General features: G+C 44.2%; 1 protein-coding gene across 3 annotated transcripts in view; it reads left to right on the plus strand.

The window, feature by feature from the left end:
• Positions 1–18,059, plus strand: part of RGS6 (regulator of G protein signaling 6) — a 622,410-nt gene that overhangs the window by 524,164 nt on the left and 80,187 nt on the right. For all 3 annotated transcript variants that reach the window (XM_055538549.1, XM_055538551.1, XM_055538550.1), the window contains exons 7-12: positions 6,522–6,586; positions 10,528–10,604; positions 13,173–13,254; positions 14,809–14,883; positions 16,769–16,867; positions 17,954–18,015. In XM_055538549.1, coding sequence (XP_055394524.1) covers positions 6,522–6,586; positions 10,528–10,604; positions 13,173–13,254; positions 14,809–14,883; positions 16,769–16,867; positions 17,954–18,015 — 460 coding nt within the window. The remainder of the gene's footprint in view (positions 1–6,521; positions 6,587–10,527; positions 10,605–13,172; positions 13,255–14,808; positions 14,884–16,768; positions 16,868–17,953; positions 18,016–18,059) is intronic.

Consider the following 18,059-nt stretch of genomic DNA (forward strand, 5'->3'; position numbering starts at 1 on the left):
GGATGACATCATCAACTCAATGGACATGAGTTTGACCGAACTCCAAGAGATAGGGAAGAATAGGGAAGCCCGGCAAGCTGCAGTCCACTGGGTTGCAAAGAGTTGAACACGACTAAGTGACTGAACAACAACAACAACTGGTTCTTTATCAAAGGTGATTAACAGACACTCAGTAGAGGCAGCAGAATTTGAACTCAGATGCTCCTTTCATATGAAGTCTGCCCCTCCACACAGCACCCTCGTCACTGACTCAGCTGCTGAGACAGTCCACAGCTGCTCTCCTTGGGACCGGGGCACGCAATGAGACCTGTAACTTCTTGGATTCTTTGCGGGATGGTTTTCACAGGAAGGTAGAGCCAGCTGCAGCTGGGTGGTACTCCAGGGACCCTGTCCTGAGACCTTGTGATAAGCTACATGCTCTGGATCATACTTCTGAGGGAGGGGAAACCAGCAACTGGAAATAGTTCTGAGGATAGAATCCTGGCAAGCCTCTGCCCTACGAGGCTACAGTGGTTCTGTTTCCAAGTCTGGAGCATGGCCCTGATGCAGGGGGCAGGGCCCCGTGACTGTCTCATCAGCTATCTGCAGGCACCACCACGGGTCCCTCTGGAACTGTGCTGCGCCCTAAATGATGTGATAAGTGGGTCCAGCCAGGTTTCCAGCTTGAAACAGGAGCAGCATTTGGCTGCTCATAAAATAAGTGCTTCTGGGGCTGAAATACTGCTCACAAAACCCAACTCGGAATTTGAATAATTGTAGCTCGGTTCCATGCAGCAGCCGTGTACCCTTGTGAATGTGAAAACCAATATTTTTCCAGGCAATGGAGAGGGTTGGGAGGATGGTGGGACCAGAAAACCTGGGCCCAAGTAAAATTCAAATATTTGCCTGAATATAAACCTGCAACCATCAGCCATCTTACCCTGCATACAGCAGGGCACCATTTCCCTTTCTCTACAGATTTTTGCAATTTTAGCTGGGTAGTAAGAACAGGGATAAAAATAACAATTTATATCAGGCTCTCACTGAAGCAAAATTATTTTGAATTCCTGTACCTCCATTTTGGGAAACCAAATGGAGAAGTTAAAGTTCAGGATACAAAATACTCATTACCTTTTCCTGGTTAATCAGAAAATCAGTGTTTACCGAGAGAGAAGTCAGCACAAAGGGCCCGTTGTCATCTGGTTCCACTAGCTGTGTGATCTTGGCAAGTTACTTAACCTCTCTGTGCCTCTGAAATCTCATTTTAAAAGCAGAATAGTAATAGTACTTCTCGTGTTGTTGGTTAGGATTAAATTGTTTCGTTAATTAGAAATGTGTGCAAGTTTTGGTGTATGGCACGTAATAAGGAGCCAATAAAAACCAAAGTGGGGATTGGTATTAGTACTCCCAGGATGATATTTGATCTTATTTGTTCTGTGGCAGCCCTCTTGCCAGAAAGTATGTGCCACTGGAGCTAAGAATTCAGAATAGGTGTGGCTTGGATTGAGGAAGAACCAGAAACTTCCCTTCTTTCAACATCTACATTGTGTCAATTGCTCTGTCACAGATTTGAGTGAGTAACAGGCTTGCCCTCCAAGCATCCGGGCTGAGAGAGAGACCATGATGTGCAAGCAAGAAGAGGATGCTGAGGAATTTGATCCAACTACTCAAAGATTTTATGTTGCTGAAGTATGATAACAAAGGTGGAATAATTTGGGATGGACAAGTTTATGAAAAGGTCCTCATAATCGAGGAGAGAAATTTAGAATAGGTTCAGCAGCTTCTCAGAGCCACTGTGGGTCTCCGAAAATGGGGAATAACCTGAAAAATTCCCTCACCTATGAAAGGAGGCTAATAACAGAACTCGCCTCATAGGTTATTATGAGGATTAAGTAAGTGGACATTTGGAAAGTCCCTAGACCACTGCCTGACATTCAACAAGCTCCATATACGTGGTAGCTGCTAGTGTGGTGATTTCCCTAGGACCTAAAATATTGCTTGGCACATAAGTGAAAGTGTTAGTCGCTCAGTCGTGTCTGACTCTTTGCGACTCTATGGACCGTAGCCTGCCAGGCTCGATCCATGGAGTTCTCCAGGCAAGAATACTGGAGTGGGTTGCCATTTCCTTCTCCAGGGGATCTTTCCAACCCAGGGATCAAACCTGTGTTTCCTGCATTGCAGGCAGATTCTTTACTGTCTGAGCTACCAGAGAAGAGGCACTCACATTTATTTTAATTGGAGTATAATTGCTTGACAATATTGGGTTAGTTTCTGCTGTACAGTGAAGTGACTCAGCTATATGTACACATGTATCCTTTCCTTCTTGGGCCTCCTTCCCACCTCACCAGCATTCTACCCCTCTAGGTCATCGCAGAGCGCCAGGTTCAGCTCCCTGTGCTATATACAGCCTCCCAGTAGCTGTCACTTATACATGTCAATGCTACTCTCTCAATTCATCCCATCCTCCCTTTCCTCCCTATTTTTCTTCTTGCCCATTCTATGCATTTGTGTCTCTTTACCCACCCTGAAAATAGGTTCATCCATACCATTTTTCTAGATTCTACATATATACATTGAGGCACTCAGATTTTTAAATGAGAGAATGAATGAGTCAGTGAATGAGTACACGGAGCAGTGAATGTCATAGTGGAAAACTAGACCTCAATTCTAATTCCACCTCTACCACTAACTAGCCCATGAGTAAAGCACTTCAGCTCTCTGAGCCTTTATTTTTCCATCTATTAGTGAGGGGTCTGTACTTGATGGTTGCCAAGGTTACTTCCAATGCTAAAATTCCATTGTTCTAAAAAGTAATTAGAAGGTATGGGGGAAATAGAGAAATAAGTGATTTGTATGTACCTTCGTTTAGGAGATTGAGGTATATTATGATGTCACTAGTAGAGAGACTAGTAGAGACCAACCTAGACAGTATATTAAAAAGCAGAGATATTACTTTGCTAACAAAGGTCCATCTAGTCAAAGCTAGAAAGCTGAAAAATTGATGAAGCTTAAGAATTGATGCTTTTGAACTGTGGTGTTGGAAAAGACTCTTGAGAGTCCCTTGGACTGCAAGGAGATCAAACCAGTCAATCCTAAAGGAAATCAGTCCTGAATATTTGTTGGCAGGACTGTTGCTGAAGCTGAAACTCCACTAGTCTGTCTACCTGATGCAAAGAACTGACTCATTGAAAAAGACCCTGCTGCTGGGAAAGATTGAAGGCGGGAGAAGGGGATGACAGAGAATGAGATGGTTGAATGGCATCATGGACTCAATGGACATGAGTTTGAGCAAGCTTCGGGAGTTGGTGATGGTTAGGGAAGCCTGGTGTGCTGTAGTCCATGGGGTTGCAAAGAGTCAGACACGACTGAGCGACTGAACTGAACTGAGTAGAGACAGAAAGTTTGGAAAGGGAGTCAATTTTTAAGGACATTGAAATATGATAGGTTCAATGTTTTTTTAAATGTTTAATTGTACATGAAGTACCTGAATCTATTGACTGTAAACATTTTTTATTGCATTCTGTTTTTGTCCTGGTGGGATGCTGGTGAGCTTGAGATGGCAGTGGGTATCCAAGTGAGATGCTGGCATGAGGGCAAAAAAGACAAGTATTTTTCCAATGAGAAATCACATTTCCAGTGAGAAATCACATATCCATAAAAAAAAGCCAGCATCTGAACTTAAAGCAAGTCCCCGGATGCCCTGTAAGAGGACTTGGCTTTTGTTCCCAGTGGTCACTTGATGGGTTGGGTATCAGAGGGAACACTGCTGAGCCACTGAGGAAGCACACAAGCCCCAGGGAGGGCCCCTCAACTGCTGCTTGCTGCCTCCCCAGTGGGGTGGACAGACAGCCCAATGCGTGACATTCACTGCACAGGAAGGGGCCCACCAGCATGCCACCATATAACTCATGGTCATCAGGAGAGGTACCTTTGCCTTCTGCACATGGTACTTCTCAACTTAGCTGATCCATTTTGACCCAGATGGGCTGGAAATTTCTTGGGATGATCCTGCTTAAATGAAGACCAAATCTGGGTTAGACTTTCCAGAGTTTCTAATTTGGCCAATACGAAATACTCTGAGGGACCTCCCTGGTGGTACAGTGGATAAGAATCCGCCTGCCAATACAGGGGACACAGATTTGATCCCTGGTCTGGGAAGATCCCACATGCCTTGGGGCACCAAAGCCCATGCACCACAACTACTGAGCCCATGTGCTGTAGAGCCCATGCTCCGCAACAAGAGAAGCTACTGCAGTGGGAGGCCCGCACACTACAACTAGGGAGTCGCCCCCACTCGCCTCAGCTAGAGAAAGCCCACGTGCTGCAACAAAGACCCAATGCAGACAAAAATAAATTAAAAAAAATAACACCGTCCAAGGCAGTGTTGCCAAAGCAGCTCCAGTAGCTATACTGCTTAAGGATCACTGAGACCAGGGCCAGGTGACAACTTCCCGCTACAAGTGGCCTCCAATTCCACAGGCTGCCTAATTGGTGACCCAAGAGACCAACGGAGGTACCTTTTAACAGAGCAGACACCCCTTATCTGACACAGTGCAGAGCTGTAGCGGTTTGTTTCACTGGAAAAGTTGGTAAGGAGAGAATCATGAAAAAGTGATACATGCATACCTTAACCACTTCAAATGAATGGAGAATATACCAAGGAATATTCATTCAAGAGCCTTTTGAGGTAGGACCAAAGATTCTCTTTGATTTTCGGTCCCCATAATTTGAGTTTCTTTCTTAAATAAACCACACTTGAAATAAACCACCCAGTTTTGACCTCCTTAAAGTACATCAAGAATTTTAAAAATACTTTTAAAGCAACTGTATGTTGACCTCTCTCATATTTTTACTCTTTTTTTCATGGTTTGTTTGTTTTTTTTCAGTTATCTCACCCATACCAAAGTTATCAGCAATTGTCTTAGCTGACTCTCCTTTATCAAGTTGTTCCAAACCATTCAGCTAGGTCTTCATAGAAACAACTGTACTCTCTCTTTTCACATTAATTTCATCAGTGTGTGTAATATTTAGTGAATGTACGTTATTAAAATAACAGGTATGCCTGACATAAGCAGATTCGAGAACAAACACAACTGACCCTCACTCGCAAACTCGAATGATGTGAGAAATGTGGGCATACAGAGGAGACTCCTGCCAGAGGCTCCAGCATATTGTAGTCTGCATCAGGAAAATTTTCAGACCACGTGAGCAGGTTGGTTAACCCAGCAAGGAGATGACTAGAGTTCCTGATATAATTAGGTTGTCAAACAGCAGATCAGTCCTGGTCCTCTCTGACCTTCTCTCCTAGTCATCCTATTACTCATTCATACCATTTGTCTATTGTCTCTCCTGGGTCATTCTACTTGGCACTGGAGAGGGAAGGAGATACTGAAGAAGCAGAGGCAGGAGAGGAAGTGATGAAGGCCATGTTGGAGGAAGAATATCCTGACAATTGTAGGCCAATAGCCCTTCCTAAGCTTGGGAAGAGACACCTAAATTGTCTTCCCTTTCCACTGTCCACTCACTCGATCTGGCAGGCCCTGGAGCTTGGTGCAGGGATCCATGCTGAGTAGGACACAGCCTCTGCCTGAGAAGAGCCTTCAGCCTGGAGCAGGGACAGCTGGTAAACTCACAAGTACTGCACAATTGAATTAGGTCCAATGGTTGAGGATGGATAGATGCTATCGGGAACACCAGGCTGGGTCTTCAAAGTGGTAGATGGTTTCCAGATGGAGGGAAATAAGATGGAAGAGGAAAAGGCCTCCAGGCAGTGGTCACATACACAGAGAAGTGGAACCAAAAGGGTTTGGTAGCCTCATATGCCTGAATACCCATTGGAAGGACTGATGCTGCAGCTGAAGTGCTAATACTTTAGTAACCTAATGCAAAGAGCTGACTCATTGGAAAAGACCCTGATGCTGGGAAAGATTGAGTGCAGGAGGCGAAGAGGGCAACAGAGGATGAGATGGTTGGATGACATCACTAACACATTGGACATGAGTTTGAGCAAAATCCAGGAGATAGTGAAGGACAGGGAAGCCCAGTGTGCCGCAGCCCATGGAGTCACAAAGAGTCAGACATGACTGAGCAACAACAGCAACATGCCTGAATGCGGGAGGGAAGAGATTGACAAGACAAACAGAGACTAGATCTTGAAGAAACAAACATGCTGCCTTTAGAAGACTGACCTTTCTTCTGAGGTCGCTAAGGTGTCAATGCAGGAAATTTAGGCAGGAAGGTAACATGGTCATATTTATGAAAGGTCGCACTGATGGAGGATGTTTGGGATGAAGCAGTGAGGAGAATGAAGGGAAGTTGTCAGGATCGGATGGGGGGGGTGGTCCTCATCCTATCCTGACCTATAGAAATATTCCTAGAGGTCAGATGGCATGGCATCCACAGAAAAACATATTCTTCACTGCACAGTGCTGGGCATATAGTGAGGGCTGGCTGGCTGGATGAGTGGATGAACAAATGAGTGGGTGGATTGTGATTCCACCATACTGCTAGTCTTACATGTTTTATAATTTCTCTTCCTTCAGCCATCTACCTCTGTAAGAGGACAATGCAGAATAAAGCAAGGCTGGAACTGGCAGATTATGAAGCAGTAAGTATGATTATTTTCCAGGTACGGTGTAGGAGGAGAGTATAAACTTCCTGCAGCTCTGACTCAGCTTGCATTTTTCCCTTTTTCTTCCCCCAACTCCTTCCGACAGTGGAAAGGAAGTCTCTTCTATTTCCCTTTTTTTGTTCTCAGCTCTTCTTACCATCACAATATAATCATATCTTTATATAAAGGACTCTCAAATCTCAGCAATAAAAAAACAACTCAGCCTAAAAATTGGCAAAGGACTAGAACAAACACTTCACCAAAGAGGGCTTAAGTATGACAAAGAAGCATATGGAAAGATGTTCAACAGCCATTAGAGAAGTACATACTAAATCCATGATGAGATACCACTACACATCAGAATGGCTAAAATTAAAAGTACTGATAGTTCAGGTGCTGGTAAGGATGTGGTGGGCAACTGGAATTCTCCTATACTGCTGGTGGGAATGCAAAAGGGTGTGGCCACTCTGAAAAATGGTTTGGCAGTTTCTCATCAAGTTCAACGCACACGTACCATATACAACCAAGTAATCCCACTTTAACATAACTACATACATACCCCCAGAGAAATCAGAACTTACAGCCACACAAAAACCTGTACACTAATGTCCATAGTAGCTTTATGTGTGATACCTCAAAGTTGAAAAGAATCCAAATGCACTTTTACAGATGAATGGTTAAATGAACTACTCTATAGCCTTGGAACAGAATACTATTCTGCCCTGAAAAGGAATGAATTATTAATCCAACCACTTGGATGAGTATCAAAGACATTATGTTGAGTGAAAGAAGTCAGTCTCAAAAGATTGCAAACTGTGATATTCCAGTTATGTGAAAAAGCTGTCATGAGGGAAAACAGATCAGTGGCTGCCAGGATACATGCAGATATAAAGAGATGGCATGAGGGAGTTTATGGGGTGGCGGGTGATGATGGAACCATTCTGTATCCTGATTGTGGTGGTGGTTAACCACGCATATACATGTGTTAAAATTTATATTACTATACACCAAAAGAAGAAAAACAAATTTACTATATGATCTTTTTTTTTAGCTTAATATATGATAATTTTTAAAAATTGCATCTTCAGACCCAATTCACCAGTACTTGGCAGTAGATGCAAAATCTTAGGACCAAATCCAATCCAGAAGACAAGACGGATGTCAGATGGAGATATACACTCCCAACTTTCCTCCTTCTTTCACAAGGCGTGATTGCTTGCAGAAACTGGAGACCCCACCGCGCTCATATCCACCCCCATTTAATAGAGCCAAAACACAGCGAAGTTGAAGAGTCACAGATAATGTTTTAAGTATTTAAAATCTGGGATTGCAAGATCTTTCCCCCAAAACCACGGTTTGTACAGGTCACAGGAAACCTAGAATATTGGCTGGCTTTTCACAGGCCCTCCAGAGGAGGTGTTGTGGAGCCATGAAATGACTGAAGGGCTGACAGCCAGGAGACGGGGAACATCAGGGGCAGTGAAGACTCCTCACCCCTGGATACTCCAGCATGAACAGCACCTTCACCCATCTCCCCATGTCCCTCCCACTCTCATGGCCTCAGTCTTCCAAAACAAGAGTGAGGCCCTGCTCACCAGACCTTGTCACTCGTGGGTACCAGCACCCAAGTCCACCCACCCACTGAGCCACCACTCCCTTCTCTGCAGTCCAAGGGGAACATGCCTGCCCTCAGAGAACATGGGTTCTATGGGTGCATGAGGGCACCTCCTGAACAGGATGGGCCCTCCACTCTTTGATCCCACTGGCATCACAGGACCTGTGGACTGGCGGGGAGACAGTAGTGCAGGATGCAGAGCAGAAGTTCACCGGGAGCCTTGGGCCCTGGCTAAAGTTGGCTTATCCGTGGGAGCCATGAAACATAAGTGGGTTGGGACTTTATGATCTCCTCAAGCATCCCCAGCCTGGTAGTTCTATGGCTCTGAGCATCCTAGGCACCCAGTCCCACCCCCCATCTGCCCTCATGTGCCAGCAACCACCCCTCTCCCAGAAGACCACTGCCTGGCTCTTTGGGCATCAAGCACCAAGTGCTTTAACTTGGACATGACTACATCCCTTCCCAAACATGACCTATAGGAACAACCAGAGTGCAGAAGCACGTGGCCCCTCCATCCTGTGTCTCCCCTCCCAGTAGTTCCCGTGTTTTTAAAAAAGCTCCTAAATAGAAACACGACAGCACCAACTCCTAACATACTCTGCTCTGTTTTCTATTCTCTTGCCCTACAACATTCTGCTTTGGTATTGGTAAAGAATATGGCATTAAGATGTTCTTTCACGTTGAAGTTCTATCTAAAAGTGGTTAGAAACTAAATAAAAATTTGTTTTCACAATTCAGTAATTATATTATTTTTATGTATATTATATAATTTCATTATTGTTTCCTGATGGCATAGTATCTTTGTAAAAACAAAAATTCAAACAACAAAGAAAGCAAAGAAAGAAGCCTGCAGTCCTTTTCTCTATGCATACAGTTTTGTTTCATAATAAACTTAGATCACACTGTAAACATTTATTGTGTAAGCTGCTTCTTTCTCCAGTCATATACTGTAAGGATGTTGAGACTTTTCCTATAGCAGCAATAATAATCTACAGTCTCATTTTTAATGGCTGTCTAGTATTCCATGGTATGACTGTATCATGATTTAGGTAACTGCTTCCCAGTTGACTGACATTCAGGCTTTACCAGCTTTGCTTCCTGTGAACAGGGAAAAAAACAAAAGTGGAAACAAAAGTGAAAGTTGCTCAGTCGCATCCAACTCTTTATGACCCCATGGCTATACAGTCAGTCCATGGAATTCTCCAGGCCACAGAACTGGAGTGGGTAGCCTATCCCTTCTCCTGGGGATCTTCCCAACCCAGGGATCGAACCCAGGTCTTGAACCCAGGTCTCCTGCATTGCAGGCAGATTCTTTACCACCTGAGCCACAAGGGAAACCTAAGAATACTGGAGTGGGTAGCCTATCCCTTCTCCAGGGGATCTTCCTAACCCAGGGAATGAACCAGGGTCTCCTGCATTGCAGGCAGATTCTTTACCAACTGAGCTATCAGGGAGAATCAAATGGTTGGTTTTTTGAAATGTTTACACAGCAAGCCTTGGTAATAACTGAGTTTACATGCATTGGTCTTCAACCAAAGCTCCTTTTATATTAATAATCCACTAATGAGGGTAATCAATTAGTTTTGGCATGAGCTCTATGAAAACACACAGCATAATGTGGGCTTTTGCCTTGCATTCCATCAGAATTAGGCGAGTCATTAAGGGACCTGTCAGACACCCCGCCCCACTATCCTATTGTGCCACTAGGTTGCGCAACAGACTTTGACAAAAGGCTTCTTCCCTCTCCCTCTAAAGGTGACCCAGAATGCCTTTTCTTTCCTATGGTTTTTGCGTTTTCCTTTCGTGAACATCGCAAACCTGGGCACTCCCTTCTTTCCCACTTTTGAATCTGGACTTTCAAAGTGATTAACACAAGGCCCTCTGGGTTCTCCTTTTCTGCCACCTTCTAGCCCCCTGATTGCTAGAAGACAAATCTTGAGAATTCCATTCTTGGTCTTGCAGTCCAAAGACCCCTCTCATTCCTTCCCTAAACCCTGCATGTTTGAACAATCACATCCAGTCTCCCTGTCTTCAGTGGCCTTTATAAATGCTGTGTGAGTCATGTTCCTGTAAAACACACAAGAAAAGAAGAATCGGGGAACCACACAGACTTCAGCCTTAATGGACGTGTAAATGAATATTAATAGTTCTCTGTACAACAGGGTCTGGTGCAATGTCAAACTGGGTTCATGTCCGGTGGATTTAAAGTAGGGCCCTGCTGTTTTGTTGCAAGTAACCAAAATAGATGGCTGCCTTGTAATAAGTATCGATGTGCAAACTCACGATGATTAATGCCTTCTTGTTGATTTTCATTTCTCTTTAGGAAAACTTAGCAAGACTCCAGAGGGCCTTTGCAAGGAAGTGGGAATTCATCTTTATGCAAGCAGAAGCACAAGTCAAGTAGGTGAACTTCACAGGGCCCCTTGCAAAAAGAAAAAGACTCTCTGGAATTTAGAGGTGGTATGAGAGCAGGGTTTCCTTCCATCCAGCCATGGTTGGTCACTGTCTCTCTCATGACAACAACTGGGCAGAAATCAAGGTCAGGATGGATAAGTTGCATTTCTATCACCCATGACACCCTGAAATAATCTCCAAAGTGTGTGTTCCAGCAGGTAATGGGGTCCCTCCCAAATGTATAACTCTGGTTCTAAGAAGCTGTACCTAATTCCCAAGGAGATTTGCAAATCTTCTGTGCTCGGAAGCTGAAAAACACTAGACCCACTTTACTTGTTCGTCTGGAAATTTCATCTTTCTAGGAAAACATACTGGAGTTTTAGGAAAGCCAACAAGTGGCCCCTCCTCCATCCCTCCTAAGGGGAAGGGTTCAGAATCAATCAAAAACAAGGCACAGAAGTCAGACATTTGGAGTCCAAGATGTCAGATTGCTACTGATAAAACTAGTGATGGGACATGATTTTGGATCTATGACCACAAATCATTGCCCTAGAATTACAGTGTCCCATCCAGGGCAGAACTGGGTATCTGTAGTACCACCCCCTGATCTGAGGGCAGAGTCAAGCCTGTAAGTTTACTGCCTGCAGAGAACAGGTGTCCTGAGAATAGACTGACCCAGACTGGGCCCAGGTGGACCAACCTCAGCTTTCTCTATTTCTTTTTTCAAATGTGCCAATAAGTTAAATCAAGAACAGATGAGAGGAGGAGAAAGTCAGAGTGTTTTTTCCATATTCTTCCCTCCCAGGGAGTGTAGTGGAAATGCCTTTCTCTGTAAGGAAGCAGAAGTGGGCAGTGAATGTCCCCCAGCCCAGAAACATGGTCATCAACCAGATCCTTTTGATTCTGGGAAACGGGCTTGCTCAGGTGGGGTTCTCTCTTGTCCTTTTCGGCAGCGGGCTCTGATTTAGCTGCAAGTGATGATGGAAGAAATGGGACAGAGGAGGGGGTGGGGAAAGGATGCTGACTGGGAGGAGGTGAGTATCTTTTCTCTGGGCACCACTTGCACCTGAGCAGCCCCTGTGGGTCTTCAAAGGGCCCCTCCCCACGCTCTGGGCAGTGTTGCAGCCCACCCCCCAGGGCTGTGCTCAGGCTGATGAGCAGTCTGGTTGCAGCCGGAAACGACGTGAGGTCCTTGGGTCCCGTGAACTGTACCCCTCTCCCCCTCCCCCTGCAACCTCTGCCCCCTACCCATGATTCCATGTGCCTGCCCCCCGACCTCAGTGCTCCCCACAGCCCCAGAGGAAGGAGAAGGCAGGCGGGTGGGTGAGGGGTGAGAAGGAGGAAGAATTGGGCCAGTGCACTCAGGAACCACTGGGAAGAGAAGGTCTGATTTACACTTTCAGGACCACACAGCATCATCGCACGTTATGAAAGGAGGGGGAAATACCCCTTTGTGTATATATGGTATTTCTCGATTCCCTATTTTGATTAACTCTGTGATTACATTATAATTCTGGGCCATTTAAGTACACAGCAATTATCACAAAAATCACAGGGTTATTATGACTTTATTTTAGTCTAGTAAACTAAAGTACTCCCAAGAGAGCCAAGAACCAGGAGTTACACAGCAATTAATTGAAGTTACTTTCTACTTAGATAACATGGAGTAATGCAGGCTGCTTTTTAAGGCTCTTACCTATGCTCCTGATCACAACATGAAAAATCTGTCTTGCAATTTGTGCCTCCCCCAGCTGAGGCCAGTGATATTTGCCTTCTGGATCTTGTCATACACCAGGGCTATTACTTTGCTTTTAGAGAACCAGATGGTTTAAGTGACTTTTAAAACACATGAAAAGTGAAAAGTGTGTTCGTCACTCAGTCATGTCTGACTCTTTGCAACCCCATGGACTGTAGCCCGCACCAGGCTCCTCTGTCCACAGAATTTTCCAGGCAAGAGTACTGGGGTGGGTTGCCATTCCCTTCTCCAGGGGATCTTCCCGACCCAGGGATTAGACCCAGGTCTCCTGCATTGCAGGCAGATTCTTTACTATCTGAGCCACCAGAGAAGTCCTATTTTAAAACACATAACTGCAGCATTTTGAAGACATTTCTACTGATTCCGAAGCTAAAGCAAACTTTCGGATTTGAGGATGAAAGATTACAAGCCTATGGTTATATTCCCTCTCATAACTTGAATATGCAGTGTCCTTTGATAAGGTGGGGGAGAGGGGAGGATGACAACAACTAATGCAGTTCTTAATAATCCAAATCTTAATAATTCAAAAGGACAGCTGCATTCCTGAGCACTGGATAGGCTCACCCTATTCATTGTACGTAATCAGTAATTTGCACTCTAGCTGAAAACACGCTCTCTTACCATGTGTGGGCTTCTTGAGGGTTCCTTGAGGGAACTATGCACCCATATCATACAGCTCTGCAGAGAGCAGGAGCCACACAGGTGCCAAGAGCCCTATGTACACTAAGCTCCTAAAAGTGGGACCTAGATCTGGCACGTGGATCAGGAAGGAAAAACAGAATAAAAAGCCTCTGATTTCCCTTTTTTCACTCTTCCAGGATTGATCGGAAAAAGGATAAAACAGAAAGGAAAATTTTGGATAGTCAAGAACGAGCCTTTTGGGATGTCCATAGGCCAGTGGTGAGAAAGCTCTGCTTGGTTCTCTATTTTTCAATTTTCTCTCTTCCTTCACTTAAAAGAAAAGACTGTCTTTAGCCACGAGGCGTCTCACTCTTAAGAAAATTGCTAAGCTTTGTGAAATTGCTTTTGCCATTCACTCGGATCATCTCAGTAGATCTTCTGGTATGTATATCAGTTCCACCTTTTAAAAATGATTCATTCACAAAATATGGAATTGGAAATGGTGGAGCTGTGGGAATTCCACCCAGGGAACTTTGGGCCCCAAAGTTTACAGTCCTAAAATAAGCAGTTTCCATTTCTAATGTTATTCAATTCCAACTTCTAGAGTATTCTCTTTCAAATGCAACCGATTGATGTTACTCACAGTCACTGGTCATTGAAAGCACTGAATTAATGGATTCTGAGTCATTATCCTGGGAGAAATACAGGGTTAGTTGCTTGCAAGCCTCCAGTCACATTTTCATCAACCAGTCAATACAGAACCTTGTTTAAAGTGTGTTTCAGCTTAAAGCCACCTTATTTAATGTATATTGTTGATCACTGACTTTGAACTCACAGCGCACGCCTGGATGGCACATATCTTACACACCTCTTTTCTCCATAAAGCAAACCCCAGCCTTCGTGCCCTTAGGAACACGAGACAGCACATCAGCACTGGGCTTCGGAGCCATGTTAAACAGCCAAATCACCAACGAAAAACACAAAAATGTGTAAAACACAGTGCTAAGTAGACCATGAAAAGGACGCTTGTTTACGGCAGGAGGGGAAACAAGAAGGCACCTCCCAGGGAACATGCAGGTCAGGCAGCTCAACATTTTTGCTGCTCTGCGCACATGCACCAGTGACCATGAAGTCACCATGAGCATCAGTGTGGGAATTCTAAGTAGATTTCAGCAAGTAGGCAGATTCACAAATACAAAATCCATGAATAATGAGATCTGATGCATTTCCAACTTCATGTTATTAAAACAAATTTTGCATTTTCCTCATGAAATGAAACTAAGATGAATAAATTATGTCAGCCTTCCTCAAGTCTGATTAGAAGCAAAACCATAGCCTGCCAGGCTCCTCTGCCCATGGAATTTTCCAGGCAAGAATACTGGGATGGGTTGTCATTTCTACTCCAGGGGATCTTCCCAATCCAGGGATCAAACCGGCGTCTCTTGCGTTTCCTGAATTGGCAGGCGGATTCCTTACCACTAGTGCCACCTGGGAAGCCCTTAGGTGGCTAGGTGTGTGAAATAACAAAGGCTCTAATTGAAGCCATCCACTGCTTTGAATAATGAGTTTACTCTTATAAACTGTACACTGTACCATCTACATATCATCCTTAGATAATATGAGCTATGTCATTTTATTTCATATGAGAACTCTGTGGAGGAACACATATTACAGATGGAAACACCTTTGTAAAAACAAATTGTCAATGGCAAAATGGAGGTAATCATGTATTATGTGTAACAGGAAAGACAAAGACTGGTTCTGAGGGTGTCACTTGAGCCAACTTGGAAGGTATGATTGTCACTTAGTAATTTATATGGTTTTTTTTCTCAGCCAGGCTGTGTGAACACAACAGAAATGGATATCAGAAAATGTCGACGTTTGAAGAACCCACAAAAGGTTAAAAAGGTTCGCTAGTTTAGCTGAATCAAAATTCTTGATGGGAATTGCCCTTCCATTTTGAATACTGTTCAAATAACAATTTGCTATTTGTAATTCTCCCTGTTTCATCCTTGGAAACCATTTCGTTCATTCTACAAGTGTTTATGGAGTGGCAGGTGTGGGCTTGGCTGCAGAAATACAGTGGCAAGTCCTACAAGTGAAAGTGAAAGTCGCTTAGTCATGTCTGACTCTTTGGGACCCCATGGACTATACAGTCCATGGAATTCTCCAGGCCAGAATACTGGAATGGGTAACCTGTCCCTTCTCCAGGGGATCTTCCCAACCCAGGGATCAAACCCAGGTCTCCTGCATTGCAGGTGGATCTTTACCAGCTGAGCCACAAGGGAAGCCCAAGAATACTGGAGTGGGTAGCCTGTCCCTTCCCCAGCAGATCTTCCTGAGCCAGAAATTGAACTGGGGTCTCTTGCATTGCAGGTGGATTCTTTACCAACTGAGCTATCAGGGAAGTCCCTAGCCCATAGCCTGGTAGGCATGAAGCAAGCCAGCATGTGATGGTGGGAAGTTCAGGATGGTTCAGGAACACCAGGAGGGGGCACCAGACCAGGGGCTTCCCAAGGATTTCCATAGCAGTCTCAGGGGTACAGAGGTCCAAAGTAGCTCTTGACTCTGGGGAGGCAGTGGAGAGGAAAGGACACATAAGGAACCATAAGTAATGAGATCCCACAGGGCCTGGCTTGATACTTTGACACAAGTGAAAGTCTTAGTATAGTTAGATCTCCCCCAAGTCAAACCACCAACTCATCCAGCCATGAATGATCCTGTGGCCATTTGTGTTTCACTGTACTGGAAAGGGCAGTGATTCTCTCTCATCTATATATGTGTCATGACATATGTATCAACTCCTTCATTTTACTTATATATTTTGTTCTCATTGAGTTATTGGTACCCACTGTATTATTCTTTTTTAAAATCTTACATAAAAGAATCTTTGTTATTATCATTGCAGTCAGGAAAGTATGCGAGTGTGTTGCTGTCATTTCACAATACCAGGGTAATGGAAGGCCAGAGTAAACAGATGACAGATTCAACATCTTCATATTTTTTACGTTAGTCTTAAAATGTCCTCATTTCATCTTTAAGGACCCCCTAATTCAAATATTCCAGAATTTCATGGAGCCCATGTGCACGTTATCTGAGCCTTCCGTGATATTATAGATTTCAACTATAAACTGTACGCTTCAGGGTTATATTTCTTTCCCAGAACAAAGAGTGTCTTTAATGTGTTTCTAGCAAAAGGAACAGATTAAAAGTAGCCATACCTGTGGTTATGTGGGAAAACTGAGTCCAGAAAACTGGTCAGAAGAAAAGGAACAAATCTGAAACCCTCCCATCTCAAGTTTGTACCAGAGAGGCATAACCAATAGAAAGTCTAGAGGGGGTCTCTTTGTGCATAATGTTTAGCTGTTCTTGAACCTTCTTGTGTCTCAGAATCACCTGGAGCATTTGATAAAAGTGCAGGCTCCCCAATTCCACCCACAAAGATTCTGGTTCAGTGAGTCTGGGGTAGAGTTTGGCAATGTGCATCTTTACCAAGTACCCAAGATAATTTTTTGCAGATAGTCTATGGACCATATTTGAAGAAGCACTTTTATGCAAGGAGACCATCAATGAAAGGAAGGATTTTCTAGCAGTGATAACCCAAAGATGGGACCAGTTGTCTCAAGAGCCAGAGTTCCCATCATTGGAGAAATTCAAGCACAGGCCGATGACTTATTGTCAGGATGTCATAGAGGAGCGCAGAAGCATCAGATGAGTGCTCAAAGTAGCTGACCCTTTGGGCCTCCTTCAGCTCTTGAGGTTGCTTGATTCAATGGTCTCGTTTCTTCTCTAGTCTGTATATGGTGTGACTGAAGAGTCCCAGTCGCAAAGCCCAGTGCACATCCCCAGTCAGCCAATCAGGAAAACTACAAAAGAAGACATCCGGAAACAAGTGAGTGAATTGGTTGCTGCACTCTCAAAGGGAAACATGGCCAGTTTGAAAACCTTTTGAATGTTCACAGGGAGCTTTAAGTTCCTGGAAAGCACAGTAGAAGCAGCTGTGGGTGACTTGAACCTTCGAGCACCGTGTGTGAATAATTCATGGAGGCTCAAGAGTCAGTAGAAAAGGACATAATGAGTTACCATAACACCATGGGCTGACTGCTGTGGTAGGGTTTTCTACAAGATGCTGTAGGAGCTGGAGGGTGGGGGGCAGGGTGGGGTGGGTAGGGAGCACTCATGTCACAGGGTCCTTAAAATTGTAAGGCACTTTCAGAGTAAACCAGCTCAGGACCACCAGCTTCACTGCTCTGATTCAGAAGGAAAGCTGACAAATAGAGCAAGCCCTACTCCCAATGCCATTGCACCATTATTTGGTTCCATGTTATCAGCCTCCATGATGAGGAGTTAACCGGTCAACCCAAGTCAACAGACAGTAGCTGACTAATTACATTACTCCTTTCCAGGCGTTCACTGGTGACTTGAGGGGCTACTTTTTACATTATGCTTTACTGGCTTCTAGGGGGCTCCCAAAGGCATAAACTGTGAGGTGCCTGACCTTGACAAGTTTATTATTGTGTGGGGGAAAGGAAATAGATTATGGAAAATAGCTACTCAATGATTCCAGGTAGGTACACCAAGCACACAGGTGTGATGTAGGTGTGAAAGTTGGGTAGGAGATCACTGGAGAATAGTCAAACCAAATAGTTAGGGTGGTGGGTTACCTCCATGCTGCTTCTAAGCTTTGTAGAATATAGACTGTCTTTAAGTTAGCAATCACTTCTGGGAATCAAGCCTTAAGCCATAACCCAGTACAGGAGAATATGTGATGTAGGCTAAACAGTAAAATGTATTTCTTGAGTGTGGTAAGAATTTCCTAAAGAGGAAAGTAGTTGCTGGAGTGAAACTTAGAGGGCTGGAGAAGTCTGTCCAGAGGATGTGTTTGGCTGTTGGTAGAAATACAGGATTTGGGTTCCTGGGGTGAAAGGGTGAAAATATTCCAGTTTAGTCTTAACGTTTCTGTTCTGTCTTTCCCCAGATAACATTTTTGAATGCACAGATTGACAGACATTGTTTAAAAATGTCCAAAGTGGCTGAAAGGTATGTTTCCCCTTACTGTTATTATTTTTTTCTAATTCAATAAA

The sequence above is a fragment of the Bubalus kerabau genome, chromosome 10, assembly GCF_029407905.1.
Source record: "Bubalus kerabau isolate K-KA32 ecotype Philippines breed swamp buffalo chromosome 10, PCC_UOA_SB_1v2, whole genome shotgun sequence".
NCBI lineage: Eukaryota > Metazoa > Chordata > Mammalia > Artiodactyla > Bovidae > Bubalus > Bubalus kerabau.